Source organism: Pleurodeles waltl, chromosome 3_1, assembly GCF_031143425.1.
Source record: "Pleurodeles waltl isolate 20211129_DDA chromosome 3_1, aPleWal1.hap1.20221129, whole genome shotgun sequence".
Taxonomy (NCBI): Eukaryota; Metazoa; Chordata; class Amphibia; order Caudata; family Salamandridae; genus Pleurodeles; species Pleurodeles waltl.
Window position 1 is genome coordinate 782,785,310 of NC_090440.1, and position 26,196 is coordinate 782,811,505.

Here is a 26,196-nt window from a genome sequence, read left to right on the forward strand (position 1 = left end):
GAAGGGGTAGGAATTTGATAATCATCCCATTCAGTTATAACATCTGGCTATTCTCCCCCCTCCGTCATTGTCAGATGAAGGCAGATCTTGTGTTCGAATTGAAAGTGGCGTCTGGTGGTACATGTAACGGTGGGACCCCCCCCGGATGAACCGGAGTAGAAGGAAGAGGTACAAAGGGTGGTATAGATGGTTGCTGCACTTCCGAGCTAGCTGTCTGAAACCACCTTCTGTTGTCATCCAACATCAGCTGTAAGTTGGCTATGAGTGATCCCGGCAAAGAGACCATCTGCTCCCGATAAGGATACTGCAGTGGTTGGGAATAAAATGTGTGGATCATGCCGAATGTCCTCCTCTAGATCCTGGCACTTCACATGCAGATACGATTGGCTATATGCAATCCAGAAAAGGCCCTCATCCTCCTGTTCCAAAAGATGTGTAGGTACCAATGCTGATAACCTACTTGGAGATGTAATCAATGGTGAGAGAAAATCCGACTTCTTATGCCTTTTAACCATAATGGACGGCATCAGCGGTAGCGCCGATGGAGTCACCACTGACGATGGAGAAAGTCTCAGACGGTAAGTCGACAGTCTCACCAGCAGTTTCGTTGGAGAAGTGATGGGTACACTGATCGTCGACAAAGTGACCGCAAAAGCAGTCGATGAGGAAGTAGAGATGAGCATCATTGATCAGGAAGCAGCTGTAGAGACAGTGGACGTTGTTTTAGTCAACGACTAGGCTGTAAACCCTTTCGGCGCTGCCGTCGCCAATGCAGTCATCAACGATGCGGTAGACTGTGCCGTTGTTGTAAACTTTCTATTTTTAAAGGCATGTTTTACCACAGGAGGTGGCGTTGGAGGCTCGGAAAAGGCTCTTTTGCTGATTTGAAGAAACAGAACATTCCTTGGAGTGTCTTTTGGATGAAACAGAACTCCTGTGTGGAGAACTGGGAGGACTGCCAGCTTTAGAAGACAACCGTTTTGTCTTTTTGTGAGCTTTTTAAGTGGTTCCTCAGAATGGTGAGTGTAGGAAGTTGGCTCTGTATGTGCTATTTCAAAGTAAGGAATAGCATGCACAGAGTCCAAGGGTTCCCCTTAGAGGTAAAATAGTGGTAAAAATAGATAATACTAATGCTCTATTTTGTGGTAGTGTGGTCGAGCAGTAGGCTTATCCAAGGAGTAGTGTTAAGCATTTGTTGCACATACACAAGACAATAAATGAGGTACACACACTCAGACAAATCCAGCCAATAGGTTTTTATATAGAAAAATATCTTTTCTTAGTTTATTTTAAGAACCACAGGTTCAAATTCTACATGTAATATCTCATTCGAAAGGTATTGCAGGTAAGTACTTTAGGAACTTCAAATCATCAAAATTGCATGTCTACTTTTCAAGTTATTGACAAATAGCTGTTTTAAAAGTGGACACTTAGTGCAATTTTCACAGTTCCTGGGGGAGGTAAGTTTTTGTTAGTTTTACCAGGTAAGTAGGACACTTACAGGGTTCAGTTCTTGGTCCAAGGTAGCCCACCGTTGGGGGTTCAGAGCAACCCCAAAGTCACCACACCAGCAGCTCAGGGCCGGTCAGGTGCAGAGTTCAAAGTGGTGCCCAAAACACATAGGCTAGAATGGAGAGAAGGGGGTGCCCCGGTTCCGGTCTGCTTGCAGGTAAGTACCCGCGTCTTCGGAGGGCAGACCAGAGGGGTTTTGTAGGGCACCGGGGGGGACACAAGCCCACACAGAAATCTCACCCTCAGCAGCACGGGGGCGGCCGGGTGCAGTGTAGAAACAAGCGTCGGGTTCGCAATGTTAGTCTATGAGAGATCTCGGGATCTCTTCAGCGCTGCAGGCAGGCAAGGGGGGGATTCCTCGGGGAAACCTCCACTTGGGCAAGGGAGAGGGACTCCTGGGGGTCACTTCTCCAGTGAAAGTCCGGTCCTTCAGGTCCTGGGGGCTGCGGGTGCAGGGTCTCTCCCAGGCGTCGGGACTTTAGGTTCAAAGAGTCGCGGTCAGGGGAAGCCTCGGGATTCCCTCTGCAGGCGGCGCTGTGGGGGCTCAGGGGGGACAGGTTTTGGTACTCACAGTATCAGAGTAGTCCTGGGGTCCCTCCTGAGGTGTCGGTTCTCCACCAGCCGAGTCGGGGTCGCCGGGTGCAGTGTTGCAAGTCTCACGCTTCTTGCGGGGAGCTTGCAGGGTTCTTTAAAGCTGCTGGAAACAAAGTTGCAGCTTTTCTTGGAGCAGGTCCGCTGTCCTCGGGAGTTTCTTGTCTTTTCGAAGCAGGGGCAGTCCTCAGAGGATGTCGAGGTCGCTGGTCCCTTTGGAAGGCGTCGCTGGAGCAGGATCTTTGGAAGGCAGGAGACAGGCCGGTGAGTTTCTGGGGCCAAGGCAGTTGTCGTCTTCTGGTCTTCCGCTGCAGGGGTTTTCAGCTGGGCAGTCCTTCTTCTTGTAGTTGCAGGAATCTAATTTTCTAGGGTTCAGGGTAGCCCTTAAATACTAAATTTAAGGGCGTGTTTTAGGTCTGGGGGGTTAGTAGCCAATGGCTACTAGCCCTGAGGGTGGGTACACCCTCTTTGTGCCTCCTCCCAAGGGGAGGGGGTCACAATCCTAACCCTATTGGGGGAATCCTCCATCTGCAAGATGGAGGATTTCTAAAAGTTAGAGTCACTTCAGCTCAGGACACCTTAGGGGCTGTCCTGACTGGTCAGTGACTCCTCCTTGTTTTTCTCATTATCTTCTCCGGCCTTGCCGCCAAAAGTGGGGCCTGGCCGGAGGGGGCGGGCAACTCCACTAGCTGGAGTGTCCTGCTGGGTTGGCACAAAGGAGGTGAGCCTTTGAGGCTCACCGCCAGGTGTGACAATTCCTGCCTGGGGGAGGTGTTAGCATCTCCACCCAGTGCAGGCTTTGTTACTGGCCTCAGAGTGACAAAGGCACTCTCCCCATGGGGCCAGCAACATGTCTCGGTTTGTGGCAGGCTGCTAAAACTAGTCAGCCTACACAGATAGTCGGTTAAGTTTCAGGGGGCACCTCTAAGGTGCCCTCTGTGGTGTATTTTACAATAAAATGTACACTGGCATCAGTGTGCATTTATTGTGCTGAGAAGTTTGATACCAAACTTCCCAGTTTTCAGTGTAGCCTTTATGGTGCTGTGGAGTTCGTGTTTGACAGACTCCCAGACCATATACTCTTATGGCTACCCTGCACTTACAATGTCTAAGGTTTTGCTTAGACACTGTAGGGGCACAGTGCTCATGCACTGGTACCCTCACCTATGGTATAGTGCACCCTGCCTTAGGGCTGTAAGGCCTGCTAGAGGGGTGTCTTACCTATACTGCATAGGCAGTGAGAGGCTGGCATGGCACCCTGAGGGGAGTGCCATGTCGACTTACTCATTTTGTTCTCACCAGCACACACAGGCTTGTAAGCAGTGTGTCTGTGCTGAGTGAGGGGTCTCTAGGGTGGCATAATACATGCTACAGCCCTTAGAGACCTTCCTTGGCATCAGGGCCCTTGGTACTAGAAGTACCAGTTACAAGGGACTTATCTGAATGCCAGGGTGTGCCAATTGTGGATACAATGGTACATTTTAGGTGAAAGAACACTGGTGCTGGGGCCTGGTTAGCAGGGTCCCAGCACACTTCTCAGTCAAGTCAGCATCAGTATCAGGCAAAAAGTGGGGGGTAACTGCAACAGGGAGCCATTTCTTTACAGTGAGCCTGATGAGATCTGCCTATTCTTTGCTACTTTCTTGATGATTCCTCACTGTCTGAGCCAGACACTGGTTTGATCTGGATTTCATTTTCTGGAGCCAAATCAGTAGCCTACCATTCCTGTCCTTGAGGGTTTTGTTAGAAAAAGTTCTGCATACCTTGCAGTCTTTGGCTACATGGTGAGGATAGAGGCAATAAATGCAGTCCTTGTGTGGATCTTCAAAGTGAAGTCTTTTTTCCACAGGTTTTGCAGGCTCTAAAAATACTTTTCTTTTTCTTGACCGACATGTCGAATTTTAACAAAATACAATTTCCTTAGGACAGTGAAGATGACACCTTACTTGCAGAAGAAATCCTCCTCCTTTTGAAGAAAAACTGTAGATAGACTTCTCTGGAGATATGACTGAGCAGAGCTCAATGGAGACTCCCTAGCACAACGTGCGGTAGAAAATCTGAGATGGGGTGCTGTAACAAAGGGGGTGAGCCTTTGAGGCTCACCGCCAGGTGTTACAGTTCCTGCAGGGGGAGGTGTGAAGCACCTCCACCCGGTACAGGTTTTGTTACTAGCCAGAGTGACAAAGGCACTCTCCCCATGTGGCCAGCTTACACTGTAGGGGCACAGTGCTCATGCACTTGTGCCCTGACCTATGGTATAGTGCACCCTGCCTTAGGGCTGTAAGGCCTGCTTGAGGGGTGACTTATCTATACTTCATAGGCAGTGTGAGGTTGGCATGGCACCCTGAGGGGAGTGCCATCTTGACTTACTCGTTTTGTCCTCACTAGCACACACAAGCTGGCAAGAAGTGTCTGTGCTGAGTGAGGGGTCCCCAGGGTGGCACAAGACATGCTGCAACCCTTAGAGACCTTCCCTGGCATCAGGGCCCTTGGTACCAGGGGTACTAGTTACAAGGGACTTACCTGGATGCCAGGGTGTGCCAATTGTGTAAACAAAAGTACAGGTTAGGGAAAGAACACTGGTGCTGGGGCCTGGTTAGCAGGCTTCAGCACACTTTCAAATCAAAACTTAGCCTCAGCAAAGGCAAAAAGTCAGGGGGTAACCATGCCAAGGAGGCATTTCCTTACACCCACCAACACACAAGCTTCTAGGCAGTGTGCATGGGCTGAGAGGTCCTCCAGGGTGGCATAAAACACAGGTCACTTGGTACCATGGGTATGTTTTACAAGGGACTTAACTGTGTACCCGGGGATGTGCTAATTGTGGAAACAATGGTTGAGTTTTAGGGAAAGAACTCTGATACTGGGACCTGGTTAGCATGGTCCCAGCACACTTTCAAAGTTGGCATCAACACTAGGTAAAAAATGGGAGTGCAGGGGTACCCATGCCAACAGTGACATGTTCCTACTGGTGGAATAAGCACTTATTATTCCCTTAACCACTCTTGTCAATTGATACTTTCCACAGGAAAGAACTTATTAGCTAGGGCTCCACACTTAAACCCAAGAGACTGTTTCCTGAAACTAGGTGAGTAAAGAGAAGGGTGTAGCCCTTACTCCAAACTAGGCATAGCGCTTACTCCAGACTTCTTTTGGAGGCTTAGGGATTCTACACCACTCTAGCTCACTAACATGCCTTCAGAACAGGGCACATCTCAGGCAATGGATTCACCTTATGTGGGCCTCACCTTGCAAGGGTTGAGGGAGATGTGCTCAGAAAGGAACCTGAAGGCGGGGAGAAACCCTAATAAGAGTCTGCTCTTGGGCCTGCTCCTCCAGGATGATCAGAACCATGATGGTAACCGGGGGGAGGAGGATGCAGGAGCTACACTGAGGAGGGTCAGCGGTTCCCCCAGAGGATCAGAGTCCCTATTAAAACATCTAGCCCATCCCTGTGTATTTTTATGCCATTTTCTGATGGTTTTGTGTATACTGTGTAGATATCTCCAGAGAGATACAAATGCTAGTTTAGTAATGCTGTAATAAAGTATTCTTTTGTGTGGTTCTTTATTATGAGTGAGTTACTGTATGACTACTGTGGTATTGCAAGTGCCTTACATTGCTCCTGGATAAGCTGTAGCTGCTTGCCTTAGCTACCCCTAGAGCATTTGTCATCAGGACACCTATTCTCCATCACTAAGTTGCCTGGCCTCAGTATAGGGTGTACACTATAGGTGTACACTGTTACCCAAGCCAGCCTCCAACAACGTTTTCCTGCAAGAGGAGAAATTGTGGCCTTTCTGTGAAATGCACTCCTTGGAGAGTTGTGTGGCTGCTATGGGGTCTACACCACATGTTCAGAAAGCATTATTATGTAGATATACATGAATAAGTGTCACAAAATGGGCAAATTCTCCTTTAAAATAGAGTTCCAAACATCTGCTTTATCCACTTGCAAGCCACTGTTTCAGTCTTTGCAAAACCACTTGTTTATAAACTTGTCACTGCCTCGTACTGCAGATTTGCATCCACCCCGCCAACTCCCTGTTGTGAGCTGATGCCTCAGATGGTTTACATTACTCATATTACAAATTCTTCCAGTATACATGTACACCTTTAGTGTTCTCGTGTGCTTCACTCATTTTGATCACATTTTGAAAGGGAATTCAATCAGAGTTGGCATATTTGTCCTGGTGCATTGAGTTGGGGGGGAGGCTCTACCAATAGGGTGTTGCCAACTCTTGTGATGCATGATCCAAAGGCAAGGCTTTCCTACATTGTACGGCACCCACTACAACTATCTAGATCAGTGGAGCTGGAAGTGTCTTTGATCCCAAGAGGCCTTACAGCATCTAGCATGGTGGAATGATTGTTAGTTTCCTTTTCGATGCACATTTCTACTCAGATAACCAACAATAGTCATGGATGCATCATTAAGACTAATACAGGGCAGCTGGTCATAGTTGGTTCAGTTTTAAAGAACCAGTGTGTACATGTTTAACGGGTCTCAGTATTCTTGCTTAAAAATGCAATTTCCTTGCCATTATTTTGAAATATCTTTAAGGCCTCTGGGTGCCCCACAGAGTTGCAACTAATTTTGTGATTCAGAGTTAAATTTAAAAATAACTTACTAAAGGTAAGTATGTTTTGAGACAATCTTAAGTGCGATGTGAGTGTTTAATCTCTGAAATTAATTCTCATGCACATTTTTAGCTTTTTACAGTATATATCAAATGAAGTATGCTCACCAGAGGATGGTGATCTTTCAGCTGCTCCTTCCAAAGAACAGTTGGATCAAGAAAAAACATTGCTTCTCTCCTTCAAGCCAGTAATGCAAAAGTTCCTACATGACCATGTTGATTTGCAAGTCAGTGCTCTGTATGCCCTTCAGGTGCATTGCTACACCAAAAGCTTTCCAAAAGGTAAGTTGACATTCCTTGGTACCGGCTGCACACCTGGTTACTTGTGGAGACAAAGGCAGAGATGTGTGTAACCCAGTTTGCATGTTTACATAAAGTTGAAACCTTAATTGTTACAGAGAAAGTTGTACAGTTATTTTGACATTTGTTTTCACTCTCTTCTATTATCCTAACCAGTATTGGCATCTTACCTTTTGAGCTCCCATTCCTGTCTAGGCATTCAGCGTATTTTCCTCAGGAAATCGGCTACATGTTTTGCGACTTGTTTGGGAGAAAGGTATTTTGGGCACTGAATTTAAATACCACCCACTTCCAGCAGCAAGGTTTTTTTGTTTTTTTCTATGACAACCACCACCTCTAAACCTGGCTCTATTAAGGAACTTCAACATTAGTGTGTGTTTTGGCATGTAGTACTTTCCAATCCAAAAAGACAGTTTAGAGAACACCTAATAGGTGAGTTCACTACACAGAACTGCAGAGACCAGATTCTACTAAGGCCTCTTCTGAAGTAGGTGAGGGTGTCCATTGGTGCGTACCCAGGACAAATACAACTCTTCAGAATTGCAGGCCATGCCACAGGAGTTATGGCTTAATAAATATTTCACAAGTATGTTTCTTCCAGCAGGCTGTCTGAACCAGGCTGATGGCCCCAAGAGTGCCATTCCTTAGAACAGCTACCTCCAAAAAAGCTCTGCACTGGTCCTTTTTGTAGAGGCTGTTTGGCATTGAAAAGCACACTGAGGAGAGAACATAGACTCCTCCAACTTGAGACACAAAGGAGGCTGCTCTTTGAGATATAACACCTTGGAGCCGAGATGACCGGCACCCAGCCTTCACTGAAAAGTTGGATGCCAAAATGCTCCTAACTGTCTAGCAACCCACTGGAGATGCCAGATATAAAAAATAACCAATTACATAGACGAGGCCTCTTCATGGATAGACCACTGTAGGAAAGCACCCTTTTGACATGGTTAGCCCCCACGTTTTGCTTGGTTTCTGGTGTGGCTTTGGCTGTTAGTGCACTGGGTCCCTGCTAACCAAGTCCCCAGTGCCAGAGCTTTCCCCAGAATTGCACAGTTGTGTTGCACAATAAAAAAAAAAAAATCTCTTAATTTACTGCTGTAACTCCCTTGTAACCGGTACCCCTCTTACTTGGGTCCTGGGGTACTACAGAAGGTCTCGGAGGACTGCATCACCAGTTGTGCTACCCCCAGAGACCCTTCACCAAACTCGCAACTGTTGCCATTGCAGACTGCGTGTGTTGGTGCAAGCTAAATTGAAAACATGACCCGTCGCACACCCCTGTGCCAGATCCCTATCCCTGCATGTGCCAGGTGAAAGTCACCCCTAAGGCAGGGTGCATCCAGGCACATGTGGGGGCATATGTGCATGAGCAGATAATCACCTGCTATGTCTGTTGGTTCTGAGACATAAGTGCACATGGAAGCCATTTTAATGAATGTGTTGGACATTGGTGTAGGAAGCTTGTCTTTTTATATAGTGCACTAAAATGAAGTACGCTGTGCAAAGTCCAGTGTATCCCCAATTGGTATTGCAGAACCAAAAGTAGACAGGACTGTTGCTATATTTGTGGTAGTGTGGGCAAGCACTTAGGCTTATCAGAGGGTAGTGCTAAGCATTTCTTGAACTCTGAGGCAATAAATGTCACACTCAAAGAATAAATCTGAGACCAAATTTAGAAAAGTAACATTATCCAGTATTGGATCTTTCATAAATTCACATGCTTGAATCATCCCAGTCATCGCAGTGGGATTCCCACGGTACATAAAATAGCAATAATTAACACATTTTATTTTCCTATAGGCTATTATGGAAACACCAGCCACTCGTATAGCCTATCCAAGTCTTTTGTGAAAAGGACCTAAACCTGCCTGCTGGCCGATCAGGCACCAGCACCCTCTATAACCCTCCAGAGAAGCTCCTTCCCTTAGATTTTCTATCGTGTGAAGGAAGTCTCCCTGAGCTCTTCTCAGTTCTACTTCTCCAGAATTATTTTCTCTCAAGAGAACTCTAAAAATGTTGGATTCTTCTAGAAAAGGCCTTTTCCGCCCTTGCAAGACATGTGGAAAGAAAAGGCTCCATGTGGATGATCCACATAAAGACTGCTTGTATTGCCTCTACCCACAACACCAGGTGAAGGACTGCAAGATATGTCGTACTTTCTACACAAAAACCCTCAGAGACCCAGAGGGTAGACGTCTGACTTGGTTACAGGCAAAACCCTGTACTTCAGGTGAGGAGAGTGGGTCCGAAAGGCCCCACAAAAGGTCCAAATCTGAGGACCTAGGCCAGGCAGAAAGATCTAGAAAGAGGCAGAAATTAAATCATGGAGAGATCTATGCCGCAGCATCCCACTGAGGAATGGGGTGACTATTTAGCCCCCACTCCTTCACCACCACCTCACATTTCAGATTCTCCACCCGAGGATATAGGTGGTTCCACAGTCTAATAGACAGGGCTGCCACACGCTTCCACCTTCCATCTGTTTTACAGTCGGAATGCTTACTCCATGATTTTAAGGAACAGTCAAGGAAATCTGTAAGGGCCATTCCCATTATTTACTTTATATGGAGCGAGGGTACCAAGATCATGCGCAACCCGGTAACAGTCCCACCAGTGCCACTAAAGTTGGACAAAAAATACAAGGCAACTCAAGACTCTGCCATATCTCACTGGTCACCCAAAGCCGGATTCTGTTATTTCTCAAGCATCTCAAAGGCATTCAAAGAACTCATTGACGCCTCTCTACTCCTCCAGATAGAGAAGGAAGGAGATTAGATAATGTGGGCAAAAGATTCTCCTCCATGTCAGCAATTACTGTTTGAGCAGCAAATTCCTTGGCAATCCTGGGTCGTTATGATTGACAAATGTGGTCAGATATGCAGCCTTTCATTGATCTCATCCCTGAAAACAAGCAAGCAGAGACATGGAAGATCCTCCAAGAAGGTGAGCGTACGTCAGAGGAAATAATGACTGCGCTCTCTAGATGCAGCCTCCACCGGTTTTCGTCAGCTGGCTGGTGCTGTTACGCCGCCAAGGTTGGCTCAAGGCAACATCTTTCAGACAGGAAGTGCAGTCCCGAATTATCGACATGCCTTACGATGGAGAATCTCGGTTCGGCAACCATGTAGAGGACGCGCTGCAGGCCATCAAGACCGACACACACTGCCAAGTCCCTAGGTACCCTGAAGTACCGGAAACAGCCCTTTCAGGGTGGAAGAGGATTTACCTCATTTCAAGGTTCCTTTCACAGGTGGTATCAGCAACCACAATATAGGCCGCCCTATCGGCAGCAGTATAGGCAACCACCCACTGCCTCATACGCCAGACAGGGAGGAAAGAGAAGACCGGGTTCACAAAACAGATCAACGCAGAAAGCAATGATCATCACCAGGCACCAGCTGTGCTTCCCCAATGTCATACCCTGGAATTCATACAAAAACCACTGCATCATCCACCAAGAATATCCAGACCGTTCCATCTTTGTCTGCTTCAGCAGGAAGTATTCCTTATGCTTGCCAAGGGAGCTATAGAAAAGGTTCCAGTTCGCCAAAAGTCTCGGGTTCTATTCCTGTTTCTTCCTGATAAAGAAGTAGTCAGGGGATTGGAGACTGATACTAGATCTCAGGAAACTCAACAAGTTCCTTCGGAAACAATCTTGTCGGATGATCACGCTGTCTGATATCCTGCACCTTATCAATCCTGGAGATTTTGACAACAATGGATCTCCAGGGTGCTTATTTCCACATACCAATACATCAGAAACATCGCAAATATCTCCGCTTTACTGTTGCTGGTGCCCATTATCAGTTCAAAGTTCTCCCATTCGGTCCGAGGTCAGCTCCACGAATATTCACGAAATGCTTTGCCCCAGTCGCAGGTTTTCTCCAACAAGGGTTTCCAGGTTTTTCCATACCTGGACGACTGGCTCATAAAAGCTCCTTCACTACTAGCCTCTAGGGCTACAAACGCTTACCTGAAGTTATTCCGCAGTTTGGGGCTAATAGTAAATCTACAGAAGTCGGTCAGTCTTCTCTCATGCAGGAAAGCCTTCCTGGGTGCAGAATTAGACACCATCAAAAACAAAGCATACCTCACTCTGGCACGGCAGCAGAAACTAACCAACTTAGCTGTCAGTATTTCCAGAAAAAAGTTTGTTTCAATGTGACTGTTGAAGTTGCTTCTGGGCATGATTTCCTCAGCTATCTTCCTAGTTTGACTGGTAAGATTGAGAATGAGACTGTTACAAGAAGAATTACAGCTCCAATGGACCCAGTCACAAGGGTCCTTTGACAAATGAATAACTTAAGCCAAGAATTCACCAGGCATTGAAGTGGTGGTCTCAGACCAACCATCTCTCCCAAGGTCTGTCTTTTCGAACGCCAATAACAGATTTTATCATCACCACAGACACTTCCTTGGAAGGCTGGGGAGGCCATTTACAAGACATGTGCATTCAGGCTAGATGGTGGGATCTTCAGAAAGGAATGCACATAAATCTGTTGGAATTAAAGGCGATCCACCTCACGCTCAAGGCTTTTCTTCCACTCGTGGCAGGGTCCTCAGTGGACAACACAAGTATGTTTCATATCAACAAGCAGAGAGAAACAAGATCCCTCTCCCTCTCAAGGGAAGCTCAATCTCTTTGGGACTGGCTCACACTGCACAATATCCGCCTCAGGGTGGAGCACCTGCCAGGGGTCAACAACGCCCTAGTGGATTCTCTCAGCAGGACAGGCGACAACTGCCACGAGTGGGAACTCAACCAGAAGATACTCAATGGCATCTTCCAACGCTGGGGTTAACCGATCCTAGACTTGTTTGCACAAATCTGAACGCCAAATGCCATTTCTGCGCCAGTCAATACCCACTCCCAGGGTCATGGGGAAATGCTCTTTTGATGAGATGGTCTGGGATCTTTGCCTACGCCCCATCCCCCACCCCCACCCCGTTGATCCTCAGAATGCTGCAGGATCATTCTCATAGCACCCAGATGGCCCAGACAGTACTGGTACATGGAGCTTCTACTCCGGTCCGTGTCCAATCCGATGCTCCTTCCCTGCAACCACAACCTTCTCACGAAGAATCCGGGTCAAATTCTTCATCCTGAGCCAACATATCTTCAATTGCACGCTTGGCTCCTGAGTTCTGAGAGTTTCAGGAAATAAACATTGATCAGGAATACAGACAGATTTTATCTAGGGCACGAGCGGTGAGTACAAATAAGACTCACAAGCTCAAGTGGAAGAGATTTTGGGTTTGGTGTTTTCAGAACAAATTCCACCTTTTACAAATTAAGCCTGAACAAATTCTCTTGTACCTTCTCATACTCTCCAAGGCTGGTCTTTGCCATGCATCCGGCAGCTATAGCCTCTTATAAGGCACTGTGCTGAGATGCCTCCAATCGGCTCATCCAGAATAGTTAAGCAGTTCATGAAAGGCCTCTTTGGCACTTTCACTCCGGTGTGTCCACCTCTGCCAGAGTGGCGTCTGAATATAGTCCTGTCCCAGCTCATGAAAGCTCCTTTCTAACCTATTCACAGGGCGGAACTCAAGTGCATCACATGGAAGGTGGCAACCCTGCTTGCTTTCACTTCCACCAGGAGAGTCCGTGATATACAGGCTTTTACTTCTAAAGAACCTTTTCAGTTTTTCGGATGACTTTGTTCTGCTCAGGGCCAACCCCAGATACATTCCTAAAGTGCCATCAGTTCATCTCAATGATCCTGTGATAATACAAACCTTTTTCCCAAATCCAACTACAATCGCAGAAAAAACTCTGCATTCTTTGGACATCAAAAGATGCCTCAAATTTTACCTTCAAAGTACCAAACAAATCGGGAAATCAGATCAGCTCTTGGTATCTTATTCTCTTGGACGACAAGGAACAGGGGTCACCAAGGCCACTGTAGCCCAGTGGATTGCCTCTACAATCCAGCTTTGTCACACCAAAGCAGGAAAACCGTTGACTAGGCGCCATAGAGCCCAATCCACGAGAGCATTCTCCACATCGGCTGCTTTGTTTCAGGGTATTGCCCTGGATAAAATATGCCAAGCTGCGACTTGGAAGACTACGCACTCCTTTACGCAGCACTATTGTTTGGAGTCCTCGCAGGGAACTGACTAGTTGGACAAGCTGTTCTAAGTCATCTTTCATTAAGGTAAGACCTTTCCTTGATTGTGTGGAAACTGTTTTATATGCAAAGTCTATAATTGCTATGCACTATAGTTTTGACATGCTTTTATATCTATGTATGTACATGGATATTTAAGATGTGTGTATATATATGTATTTGTTTGCAGTTCATAATACAGGATTTGAGCTAGCTATTTGATAACATGTGTTCGATGGCATCTGTCGCTGTAGATACACATGGTATGCATGAGCTCGCCATCTGGTGTTGGGTCGGAGTGTTACAAGTTGTTTTTCTTCGAAGAAGTGTGTTCGAGTCACGGGACCGAGTGACTCCTCCTTCTGTGCTCATTGCGCATGGGCGTCGACTCCATCTTCGATTGTTTTCTTTCCGCCATCGGGTTCGGACGTGTTCCTGTCGCTCCGAGTTTCGGAACGGAAAGATAGCTGAAACCAGAAGATTTTCGACGGTATCGTTGCGATCCGGTTCGAGATAGACACATACGACGACGCGTTGAACATCGAAGCGCTTCGGTGCCCTTCGGGGTAGATTTCGGCACCCCGTCGGGGCCTAGTCGGCCCGACCGCGTGGAGAACAACGCCGATGGAATGGACCCCGTTTCGATTCTGCCCCGAATGCCACAACAAATATCCCTATACGGACCTACACTCTGTCTGTAACCTGTGCCTGTCACCCGAGCACAGCGAAGAATCCTGTGAGGCCTGTCGGGCGTTCCGGTCCCGAAAAACTCTGCGCGACCGTCGAGCGAGAAGACTGCAGATGGCGTCCACGCCAAAGGAGCGTCGACAGTTCGAGACAGAAGAGGAACAGGAGGAATCCTTTTCCATCCAGGATTCAGACTCCGACGAGCTAGACTCTACAAAAACTGTGAGTAAGACGTCGAGATCAGAACTTAAAAAAGGAAAGAAGGCCCAGGGGACGCCACTGCCAACCGGCCATGGCTCCACCCAAATTCTCGGTGACCAACAATCGGCACCGAAAAAGGCCCATTCAGTGTCGAGATCGTCCGACTTCGGTCGAGACACCGGCACGCAGCCTCCTCGGGACCGAGAGAGTGCTAAACAGAAGCATCGACACCGAGAGTTCGGTGTCGACACGGATCGACGCCGAGACAGTGGCGCCGAAGACCATAGAGGCCAAGAATTTTCGGCACAGAAAAAGAGGAAGGTTACCTCGGAGCCGAAAAAACAATCAACAGGGTTTTCGGAGCCGAAAAAAGCGACATCAGACCCTGTTTCAGGCTCCTATACTGAAGAGCATTCTATGTCTTCACAAATGAAGAAACATAGATTTGAACAAGAACTGCAATCCACTGACGTGGATCACACGCAAAAGCGTATCTTTATCCAGCAGGGGACTGGGAAGATCAGTACCCTTCCACCTGTCAAACGAAAGAGAACGCTTCAGTTTACTCCTCAGCAACAAACAGCACAAAAGGTAACACCTCCTCCCTCGCCTCCACCTGTAACTCCGGCTTCGCCAACTTACACCCCGTCACATTCGCCAGCTCACACCGTCATGAGCCACGATGACCAAGATCAGGATGCGTGGGACTTGTATGACGCACCAGTGTCTGATAACAGCCCAGACACATACCCAACTAGGCCATCACCACCGGAAGACAGCACAGCCTACTCACAAGTGGTGGCTAGAGCAGCACTATTCCATAATGTGGAACTACACTCGGAACAAGTAGAGGATGATTTTTTATTTAACACTCTTCAACCCACAGCTCCTACCAAAGCCTGCCGATGCTCCCAGGCATGCTACGCCATGCAAAGGACATTTTCAAGGAGCCAGTTAAAAGTAGGGCAGTGACGCCTAGGGTGGACAAAGTATAAGGCGCCTCCTACGGACCCTGTATTCATCACCTCTCAGCTGCCACCTGATTCTGTGGTGGTAGGGGCTGCCAGAAAACGGGCAAATTCACACACTTCTGGGGATGCACCTCCCCCAGATAAAGAAAGCAGGAAATTCGATGCAGCCGGGAAGAGGGTTGCTGTCCAAGCAGCAAACCAGTGGCGCATCGCAAATTCACAAGCGCTGCTAGCGCGATACGACAGAGCCCACTGGGATGAGATGCAGCATCTCATTGAACATCTCCCAAAAGATCTGCAAAAAAGAGCAAAACAGGTTGTTGAGGAGGGTCAAAACATTTCCAACAATCAAATACGCTCCTCCATGGATGCAGCGGACACGGCCGCAAGGACCATTAATACGTCGGTTACCATCCGTAGGCACGCATGGCTCAGAACGTCTGGATTCAAGCCAGAAATTCAGCAGGCAGTGCTTAACATGCCAGTAAACGAGAAACTTCTGTTCGGTCCGGAGGTCGACACAGCCATAAAGCTCAAGAAGGACACTGACACTGCCAAGGCCATGGGCGCACTCTACTCCCCGCAGAGCAGAGGATCTTATAACACCTTCCGCAAAACACCTTTTAGAGGAGGGTTTCGGGGTCAGGCCACACAAGCTAGCACCTCACAGTCCGCACCGCCCACCTACCAGGGACAGTACAGGGGAGGTTTTCGGGGCCAGTATAGAGGGGGGCAATTTCCTAGGAATAGAGGAAGATTTCAAAGCCCCAAAACCACTACCAACAAGCAGTGACTCACACGTCACTCACCCCTCCCACACAACACCAGTGGGGGGGGGGGATACGTCAATATTACGAAGCATGGGACAAAATAACTACAGACACATGGGTCCTAGCAATTATCCAACATGGTTATTGCATAGAATTCATGCAATTCCCTCCAGACATACCACCAAAATCACAATTTATCAAAATACCATTCACAGCTTCTAGAGATAGAAGTTCAAGCACTACTGCAAAAAAATGCAATAGAATTCGTACCAAGCACACAAATAAAGGAACAGGAAATACCTAAGGTTTGTATTCAAAGGAATACATTACCAATTCAAGGTACTGCCTTTCGGATTAACAACCGCACCAAGAGTCTTTACCAAATGTCTAGCAGTAGTCGCAGCACACATAAGAAGGCAGCAAATACATGTGTTCCCATATCTAGACGACTGGCTAATCAAAGCCCATTCGTTAATAGAGTGCTCAAATCACACAAATCATATCATACAAACCCTCTTCAAACTAGGGTTCACCGTCAATTTCACAAAATCCAAAATTCTGCCACGCAAGGTACAACAATACCTGGGAGCCATAATAGACACATCAAAAGGAGTAGCCACTCCAAGTCCACAAAGAATTCAAAATTTCAACACCATCATACAACGCATGTATCCAACACAAAAGATACAGGCAAAGATGGTATTACAACTCCTAGGCATGATGTCATAATGCATAGCCATTGTCCCAAACGCAAGACTGCACATGAGGCCCTTACAACAATGCCTAGCATCACAGTGGTCTCAAGCACAGGGTCACCTCCTAGATCTGGTGTTAATAGACCGCCAAACTTACCTCTCGCTTCTGTGGTGGAACAACATAAATTTAAACAAGGGGCGGCCTTTCCAAGACCCAGTGCCACAATACGTAATAACAACAGATGCTTCCATGACAGGGTGGGGAGCACACCTCAATCAACACAGCATACAAGGACAATGGAACGTACATCAAACAAAACTGCATATCAATCACCTAGAACTTCTAGCAGTTTTTCAAGCACTAAAAGCTTTCCAACCAATAATAGTTCACAAATACATTCTCGTCAAAACAGACAACATGACAACAATGTATTATCTAAACAAGCAGGGAGGGACGCACTCCACGCAGTTAAGCCTGCTAGCACAAAAAATTTGGCATTGGGCAATTCACAACCAAATTCGCCTAATTGCACAGTTTATACCAGGGATACAAAATCAACTCGCAGACAATCTCTCTCGAGATCACCAACAGGTCCACGAATGGGAAATTCACCCCCAAATACTGAACACTTATTTCAAACTCTGGGGAACACCTCAGATAGACTTGTTTGCGACAAGGGAGAACGCAAAATGCCAAAACTTCGCATCCAGATACCCACACAAACAATCCCAAGGCAATGCCCTATGGATGAACTGGTCAGGGATATTTGCTTACGCTTTTCCTCCTCTCCCTCTCCTTCCTTACCTGGTAAACAAACTCAGTCAAAGCAAACTCAAACTCATATTGATAGCACCAACTTGGGCAAGGCAACCCTGGTACACAACGCTGCTAGACCTATCAGTGGTACCCTGCATCAAATTGCCCAACAGGCCAGATCTGTTGACACAGCACAACCAAAAGATCAGACACCCAGATCCAGCATCGCTGAATCTAGCAATCTGGCTCCTGAAATCCTAGAATTCGGGCACTTACAACTTACCCAAGAATGTATGGAAGTCATAAAACAAGCAAGAAGGCCATCCACCAGGCACTGCTATGCAAGTAAATGGAAGAGGTTTGTTTGCTACTGCCATATTAATCAAATACAACCATTACACACAACTCCAGAACATGTAGTGGGTTACTTGCTTCACTTACAAAAATCTAACCTAGCTTTCTCTTCCATTAAGATTCACCTTGCAGCAATATCTGCATACCTGCAAACTACCTATTCAACTTCCCTATATAAAATACCAGTCATTAAAGCATTCATGGAGGGCCTTAGGAGAATTATACCACCAAGAACACTACCTATTCCTTCATGGAACCTAAATGTTGTCCTAACTAGACTTATGGGTCCACCTTTTGAACCCATGCACTCCTGCGACATACAGTTCCTAACCTGGAAGGTGGCATTTCTCATCGCCATTACTTCCCTGAGAAGAGTAAGCGAGATTCAGGCGTTTACTATACAGGAACCTTTTATACAACTACACAAAAATAAAGTCGTCCTAAGGACCAATCCTAAATTTTTGCCGAAGGTTATTTCACCGTTCCATCTAAATCACAGTGGAACTTCCAGTGTTCTTTCCACAGCCAGATACCGTAGCTGAAAGGGCACTACATACATTAGATGTCAAAAGAGCATTAATGTATTACATTGACAGAACAAAGAACATCAGAAAGACTAAACAACTCTTTATTGCATTTCAAAAACCTCATGCAGGAAACCCAATTTCAAAACAAGGTATAGCCAGATGGATAGTTAAATGCATCCAAATCTGCTACCTTAAAGCTAAACGACAGCTGCCCATTACACCAAGGGCACACTCAACCAGAAAGAAAGGTGCTACCATGGCCTTTCTAGGAAACATCCCAATGCAAGAAATATGTAAGGCAGCCACATGGTCTACGCCTCACACATTCACCAAGCACTACTGTGTAGACGTGTTATCCGCACAACAAGCCACAGTAGGTCAAGCTGTATTAAGGACATTATTTCAGACTACTTCCACTCCTACAGGCTGATCCACCGCTTTTGGGGAAATAACTGCTTACTAGTCTATTGCAGAACATGCGTATCTACAGCGACAGATGCCATCGAACTGAAAATGTCACTTACCCAGTGTACATCTGTTCGTGGCATCAGTCGCAGTAGATTCGCATGTGCCCACCCGCCTCCCCGGGAGCCTGTAGCAGTTTGGAAGTTACCTTCATTTATTTATATATGTATCATCTCAACCTTAAATAGGTGCATACTTAGTCACTCCATTGCATGGGCACTATTACTACAATTCAACTCCTACCTCACCCTCTGCGGGGAAAAACAATCGAAGATGGAGTCGACGCCCATGCGCAATGGAGACAAAAGGAGGAGTCACTCGGTCCCGTGACTCAAACACTTCTTCGAAGAAAAACAACTTGTAACACTCCGACCCAACACCAGATGGCGAGCTCATGCATACCATGTGAATCTCAGCGACTGATGCCACGAACAGATGTACACTGGGTAAGTGACATTTTCATTTAGAGGATTTCTATGCTCGCACCCTCCATCCACTGCGAGTAACATTTATCAACAGTACTGCTGGCTATTTAGATTCAAGCATGTGAATTTATGAAAGATCAAATACTGGATAAGAAAACAAGTTACTGGATAACTACAGGTTCGATGGCATCTGTCGCTGTAGATACATGTTTTGCATAGCTCGCCATCTGGTGTTGGGCCGGAGTGTTACAAGTTTTTCTTCGAAGAAGTCTTTCGAGTCACGGGACCGAGTGACTCCTCCTTTTGTCTCCATTGCGCATGGGCGTCGACTCCATCTTCGATTTGTTTTTTTTCCGCCATCGGGTTCGGACGTGTTCCTGTCGCTCCGAGTTTCGGAACGGAAAGATAGCTAATTTCGGAAGATTTTCGTCGGTATTGTTGCGTTCGGGATCGGCGTAGTTAGATTCAACACCGCGTCTAAGATCGAAGAGCTCCGGTGCCCTTCGGGGTAATTTTTTCGATCCCCCGTCGGGGCCTGGTCGGCCCAACCGCGTGCAGAAGAACGCCGATGCAACGGACCCCGTTCCGTTTCTGTCCCAAATGCCACAATAAATACCCCTATACAGACCAACACTTGGTCTGCAACCTGTGCCTGTCACCTGAGCACAGTGAAGACACCTGCGAGGCCTGTCGTGCGTTCCGGTCCCGAAAAACACTCCGAGACCGTCGAGCCAGAAGACTTCAGATGGCGTCTGCGCCGACAGCCCACCGGGAGTTCGAGGAACAAGAAGAGGAGGGAACCTTTTCGATCCAAGCATCGGACTCCGAAGGATTCGACGGTACACAAACCGTGAGTAAGACGTCGAAAACCACTCAGAAGAAGATTTACAAGGCCCATGGGACGCCACTGCCACCAGGCCATGGCTCGACCCATAAATTCGGTGACCGACCGTCTGCACCGAAAAAGGCCCAAACAGTGCCGAGATCGTCCGACTCCGGTCGAGACACCGGCACGCAGCCTTCTCAGGACCGAGAAAGTGCTGGAGACAAGCATCGACACCGAGATGCCGGTGTAGACACGGCTCGACGCCGAGACAGCGGCACCGAAGAAGATCGACGCCGAGAGGTTTCGGCCCCGAAAAATAAAAAAGTCTCCTCGGAGCCGAAAAAAGATGCAGACAGGGTTTCGGTGCCAAAACAAACTGCAACCGACCCAGTTTCAGGCTCTTATACAGAAGAGCACTCGCTAACCTCCCAAATGCAAAAGCATAGGTTTGAGGAAGAGCTACACTCGACTGATGTAGACCATACGCAAAAGCGTATTTTCATACAGCAGGGGACAGGAAAAATAAGCACCCTTCCCCCTATTAGAAGAAAGAGAAGATTGGAGTTCCAAACTGAACAAACACCACAAACAAAAGTGGTGAAAAAAGTTACCCCACCACCCTCTCCTCCACCTGTGATTAACGTCTCACCAGCACAAACTCCATCACATTCCCCAGCTCACACCACCATGAGCCAGGGTGACCAAGATCAAGACGCATGGGACTTATACGACGCCCCAGTGTCAGATAACAGTCCGGAGGCATACCCTACGAAGCCATCTCCACCAGAGGACAGCACTGCGTATTCTCAAGTGGTGGCTAGAGCAGCACAATTTCACAATGTAAGCCTCCACTCAGAACAGGTCGAGGATGACTTTTTATTCAACACACTCTCCTCCACCCACAGCTCCTACCAAAGCCTGCCTATGCTCCCTGGTATGCTCCGGCACGCAAAAGAAGTCTTTAAGGAGCCGGTCAAAAGTAGGGCAATCACACCAAGAGTGGAAAAAAAGTATAAGGCGCCTCCTACAGACCCGGCTTTCATCACTACACAGCTGCCACCAGACTCTGTCGTTGTAGGAGCAGCTAGGAAAAGGGCCAACTCCCACACATCTGGAGATGCACCACCCCCAGATAAAGAAAGCCGCAAGTTCGATGCAGCTGGTAAGAGTCGCAGCACAAGCTGCAAACCAGTGGCGCATCGCTAACTCCCAGGCACTACTTGCGCGCTATGACAGAGCCCATTGGGATGAGATGCAACATCTCATTGACCATCTGCCCAAGGACCTACAAAATAGGGCAAAACAAGTGGTTGAGGAGGGACAGACCATTTCCAACAACCAAATCCGCTCCTCCATTGACGCTGCAGATACAGCTGCACGGACAATTAATACATCTGTAACTATCAGAAGGCATGCATGGCTCCGAACGTCTGGATTTAAACCAGAGATTCAGCAAGCAGTTCTCAATATGCCTTTTAACGAAAAAGAACTGTTCGGTCCAGAAGTGGGGACAGCGATTGAGAAACTCAAAAAAAGACACGGACACTGCTAAAGCCATGGGCGCACTCTACTCCCCGCAGAGCAGAGGGAATTACAGCACATTCCGTAAAACACCCTTTAGAGGGGGTTTCGGGGTCAGAGCACACAAGCCAGCACCTCACAGGCAACACCGTCCAGTTACCAGGGACAGTACAGAGGAGGTTTTCGGGGACAATATAGAGGAGGGCAATTCCCTAGGAATAGAGGAAAATTTCAAAGCCCCAAAACCCCTACTACTAAGCAGTGACTCACATGTCACTCACCCCCTCCACACAACACCAGTGGGGGGAAGAATAAGTCATTATTACAAAGCATGGGAGGAAATCACTACAGACACTTGGGTTCTAGCAATTATCCAACATGGTTATTGCATAGAATTTCTACAATTCCCTCCAAACATACCACCAAAAGCACAAGATTTGACAAAACATCATTCCAATCTCCTGGAGATAGAAGTGCAGGCACTATTGCAAAAGAATGCAATCGAATTAGTGCCAAACACACAAATAAACACAGGAGTTTACTCACTGTACTTTCTGATAACAAAGAAGGACAAAACACTGAGACCAATCCTAGACCTCAGAATAGTGAACACATTCATCAAATCAGACCACTTTCACATGGTCACACTACAAGAAGTATTACCATTGCTAAAACTACACGACTACATGACAACTTTAGACCTCAAGGACGCGTATTTCCATATACCAATACACCCATCGTACAGGAAATACCTAAGGTTTGTATTCAAAGGAATACTTTACCAATTCAAGGTACTGCCTTGCGGATTAACAACCGCACCAAGAGTCTTTACCAAACGTCTAGCGGTAGTCGCTGCACACATCAGAAGGCAGCAAATACATGTGTTCCCATATCTAGACGACTGGCTAATCAAGGCCCATTCGTTAATAGAGTGCTCAAATCACACAAATCAGATCATACAAACCCTCTTCAAACTAGGGTTCACCGTCAACTTCACGAAATCCAACATTCTGCCGTGCAAGGTACAACAATACCTAGGAGCCATAATAGACACAACAAAAGGAGTAGCCACTCCAAGTCCCCAAAGAATTCAAAATTTCAACACCATCATACAACGCATGTGTCCAACACAAGATACAAGCAAAGATGATATTACAACTCCTAGGCATGATGTCTTCATGCATAGCCATTGTCCCAAACGCCAGACTGCACATGAGGCCCTTACAACAGTGCCTAGCATCACAGTGGTCTCAAGCACAGGGTCATCTTCTAGATCTGGTGTTAATAGACCGCCAAACTTACCTCTCGCTTCTGTGGTGGAACAACATAAATTTAAACAAAGGGCGGCCTTTCCAAGACCCAGTGCCACAATACGTAATAACAGATGCTTCCATGACAGGGTGGGGAGCACACCTCGATCAATACAGCATACAAGGACAATGGAACGTACATCAAACAAAACTGCATATAAATCACCTAGAACTTCTAGCAGTTTTTCAAGCACTAAAAGCTTTCCAACCAATAATAGTTCACAAATACATTCTCGTCAAGACAGACAACATGACAACAATGTATTATCTAAACAAGCAAGGGGGGACGCACTCCACGCAGTTAAGCCTGCTAGCACAAACAATTTGGCGTTGGGCAATTCACAACCAAATTCGCCTAATAGCACAATTTATACCAGGGATCCAAAATCAACTCGCAGACCATCTCTCTCGAGATCACCAACAGGTCCACGAATGGGAAATTCACCCCCAAATTCTGAACACCTATTTCAAACTCTGGGGAACACCTCAAATAGACTTGTTTGCGACGAAGGAGAACGCAAAATGCCAAAACTTCGCATCCAGATACCCACACAACCAGTCCCAAGGCAATGCCCTATGGATGAACTGGTCAGGGATATTTGCTTACGCTTTTCCTCCTCTCCCTCTCCTTCCTTATCTGGTAAACAAACTCAGTCAAAACAAACTCAAACTCATATTAATAGCACCAACTTGGGCAAGGCAACCCTGGTACACAACGCTGCTAGACCTATCGGTAGTACCCTACATCAAATTGCCCAACAGGCCAGATCTGTTGACACAACACAACACAACCAAAAGATCAGACACCCAGATCCAGCATCGCTGAATCTAGCAATCTGGCTCCTGAAATCCTAGAATTCGGGCACTTACAACTTACCCAAGAATGTATGGAAGTCATAAAGCAAGCCAGAAGGCCATCCACCAGGCACTGCTATGCAAGTAAATGGAAGAGGTTTGTTTGCTACTGCCATATTGAACATGTAGTAGGTTACTTGCTTCACTTACTAAAATCTAACCTGGCTTTCTCTTCCATTAAAATACACCTTGCAGCAATATCTGCATACCTGCAGACTACCTATTCAACTTCCCTATATAAGATACCAGTCATTAAAGCATTCATGGAGGGCCTTAGGAGAATTATACCACCAAGAACACCACCTGTTCCTTCATGGAACCTAAATGTTGTCCTAACTAGACTTATGGGTCCACCTTTTGAACCCATGCACTCCTGCGAAATACAGTTCCTAACCTGGAAGGTTGCATTTCTCATCGCCATTACTTCCCTAAGAAGAGTAAGCGAGATTCAGGCGTTTACAATGCAAGAACCTTTTATACAACTACACAAGAATAAGGTCGTCCTAAGGACTAATCCTAAATTTTTGCCAAAGGTTATTTCACCGTTCCATCTAAATCAAACAGTTTAACTTCCAGTGTTCTTTCCACAGCCAGATACCGTAGCTGAGAGGGCACTACATACATTAGATGTCAAAAGAGCATTAATGTATTACATTGACAGAACAAAGAACATCAGAAAGACTAAACAACTATTTATTGCATTTCAAAAACCTCATGCAGGAAACCCAATATCAAAACAAGGTATAGCCAGATGGATAGTTAAATGCATCCAAATCTGCTACCTTAAAGCTAAACGACAGCTGCCCATTACACCAAGGGCACACTCAACCAGAAAGAAGGGTGCTACCATGGCCTTTCTAGGAAACATCCCAATGCAAGAAATATGTAAGGCAGCCACATGGTCTACGCCTCACACATTCACCAAGCACTACTGTGTAGATGTGTTATCCGCACAACCAGCCACAGTAGGTCAAGCCGTATTAAGAACATTATTTCAAACTACTTCCACTCCTACAGGCTGAGCCACCGCTTTTGGGGAGATAACTGCTTACTAGTCTATGCAAAACATGCGTATCTACAGCGACAGATGCCATCAAACTGAAAATGTCACTACATCTGTTCGTGTACATCTGTTCGTGGCATCAGTCGCTGTAGATTCGCATGTGCCCACCCGCCTCCCCGGGAGCCTGTAGCAGTTTGGAAGTTAGCTTCAACTATTTGTATATGTATCATCTCAACCTTAAATAGGTACATACTTAATCACTCCATTGCATGGGCACTATTACTACAATTCAACTCCTACCTCACCCTCTGCGGGGGAAAAACAATCGAAGATGGAGTCGACGCCCATGCGCAATGGAGACAAAAGGAGGAGTCACTCGGTCCCGTGACTCGAAAGACTTCGAAGAAAAACAACTTGTAACACTCCGGCCCAACACCAGATGGCGAGCTATTGCAAAACATGCGAATCTACAGCGACTGATGCCACGAACAGATGTACACTGGGTAAGTGACATTTTCACTTCAACACACAATACATCATAGAAACCCTTCACAAACTAGGGTTCCTACTAAACTACAAAAAAAATCACTTACAGCCGTGTCAAATACAACAATACTTAGGAGCAACAATCAACACAAAAAAAGGGATTGCCACTCCAAGTCCACAAAGGGTACAAGCATTCCAAAACGTACTACAAAGCATGCACCCAAACCAAAAGTATCGGATAAAATTGGTGATGAAACTGCTAGGCATGATGTCCTCATGCATAGCCATTGTCCCAAACGCAAGATTACACATGCAGCCCTTACAACAGTGCCTAGCAACACAATGGACACAAGCACAGGGTCAACTTCAAGATCTAGTGTTGATAGACCGCCAAACACACACCTCGCTTCAATGGTGGAATCCTGTAAATTTAAACCAAGGGCGGCCCTTCCAAGACCCAGTGCCTCAATACGTAATCACAACAGATGCTTCCCTGGTAGGGTGGGGAGCACATCTCAACCAACACAGCATCCAGGGGACAATGAGACACTCAGCATAAACAACTTCACATAAATCAGCTAGAACTACTAGCAGTGTTTCTAGCGTTGAAGGCATTTCAACCGATAACCCACAAACACATTCTTGTCAAAACAGACAACATGACAACAATATATTACTTAAACAGGGAGGCACACACTCTCCTCACAACTGTGTCTCTTAGCACAGAAGATTTGGCATTGGGCGAATCACAATCACACTCACCTAATAGCACAATACATCCCAGGAATTCAAAACCAATTGGCAGACAATCTCAGTCGAGATCACCAACAAATCCACGAATGGGAGATTCATCCACAGATACTGCAAGCCTACTTCCAAAAGTGGGGAACACCGCAAATAGACCTATTTGCAACAAAAGAAAACACAAAATGTCAACTTCGCCTCCAGGTACCCACAGCCTCACTCCAAAGGCAATGCGTTATGGATGAGTTGGTCAGGGATATTTGCTTACGCTTTTCCCCCTCTCCCACTCCTTCCGTATCTTGTAAACAAATTGAGTCAAAACAAACTCAAACTAATACTAATAGCACCAACTTGGGCAAGACAACCTTGGTACACCACATTACTAGACCTGTCCGTAGTGCCTCATATCAAACTACCAAACAGACCAGATCTGTTAACTCAAC

The 26,196-nt window shown here is 46.6% G+C and overlaps 1 protein-coding gene across 5 annotated transcripts in view; it reads left to right on the plus strand.

Annotated features, from left to right (window-relative positions):
* The window catches only part of EIF4G2 (eukaryotic translation initiation factor 4 gamma 2), a 269,529-nt gene that overhangs the window by 212,055 nt on the left and 31,278 nt on the right, over positions 1-26,196 (plus strand). For all 5 annotated transcript variants that reach the window (XM_069223604.1, XM_069223608.1, XM_069223605.1 and 2 more), the window contains one exon: positions 6,817-7,025. In XM_069223604.1, the coding sequence (XP_069079705.1) occupies positions 6,817-7,025 (209 nt within the window). The remainder of the gene's footprint in view (positions 1-6,816; positions 7,026-26,196) is intronic.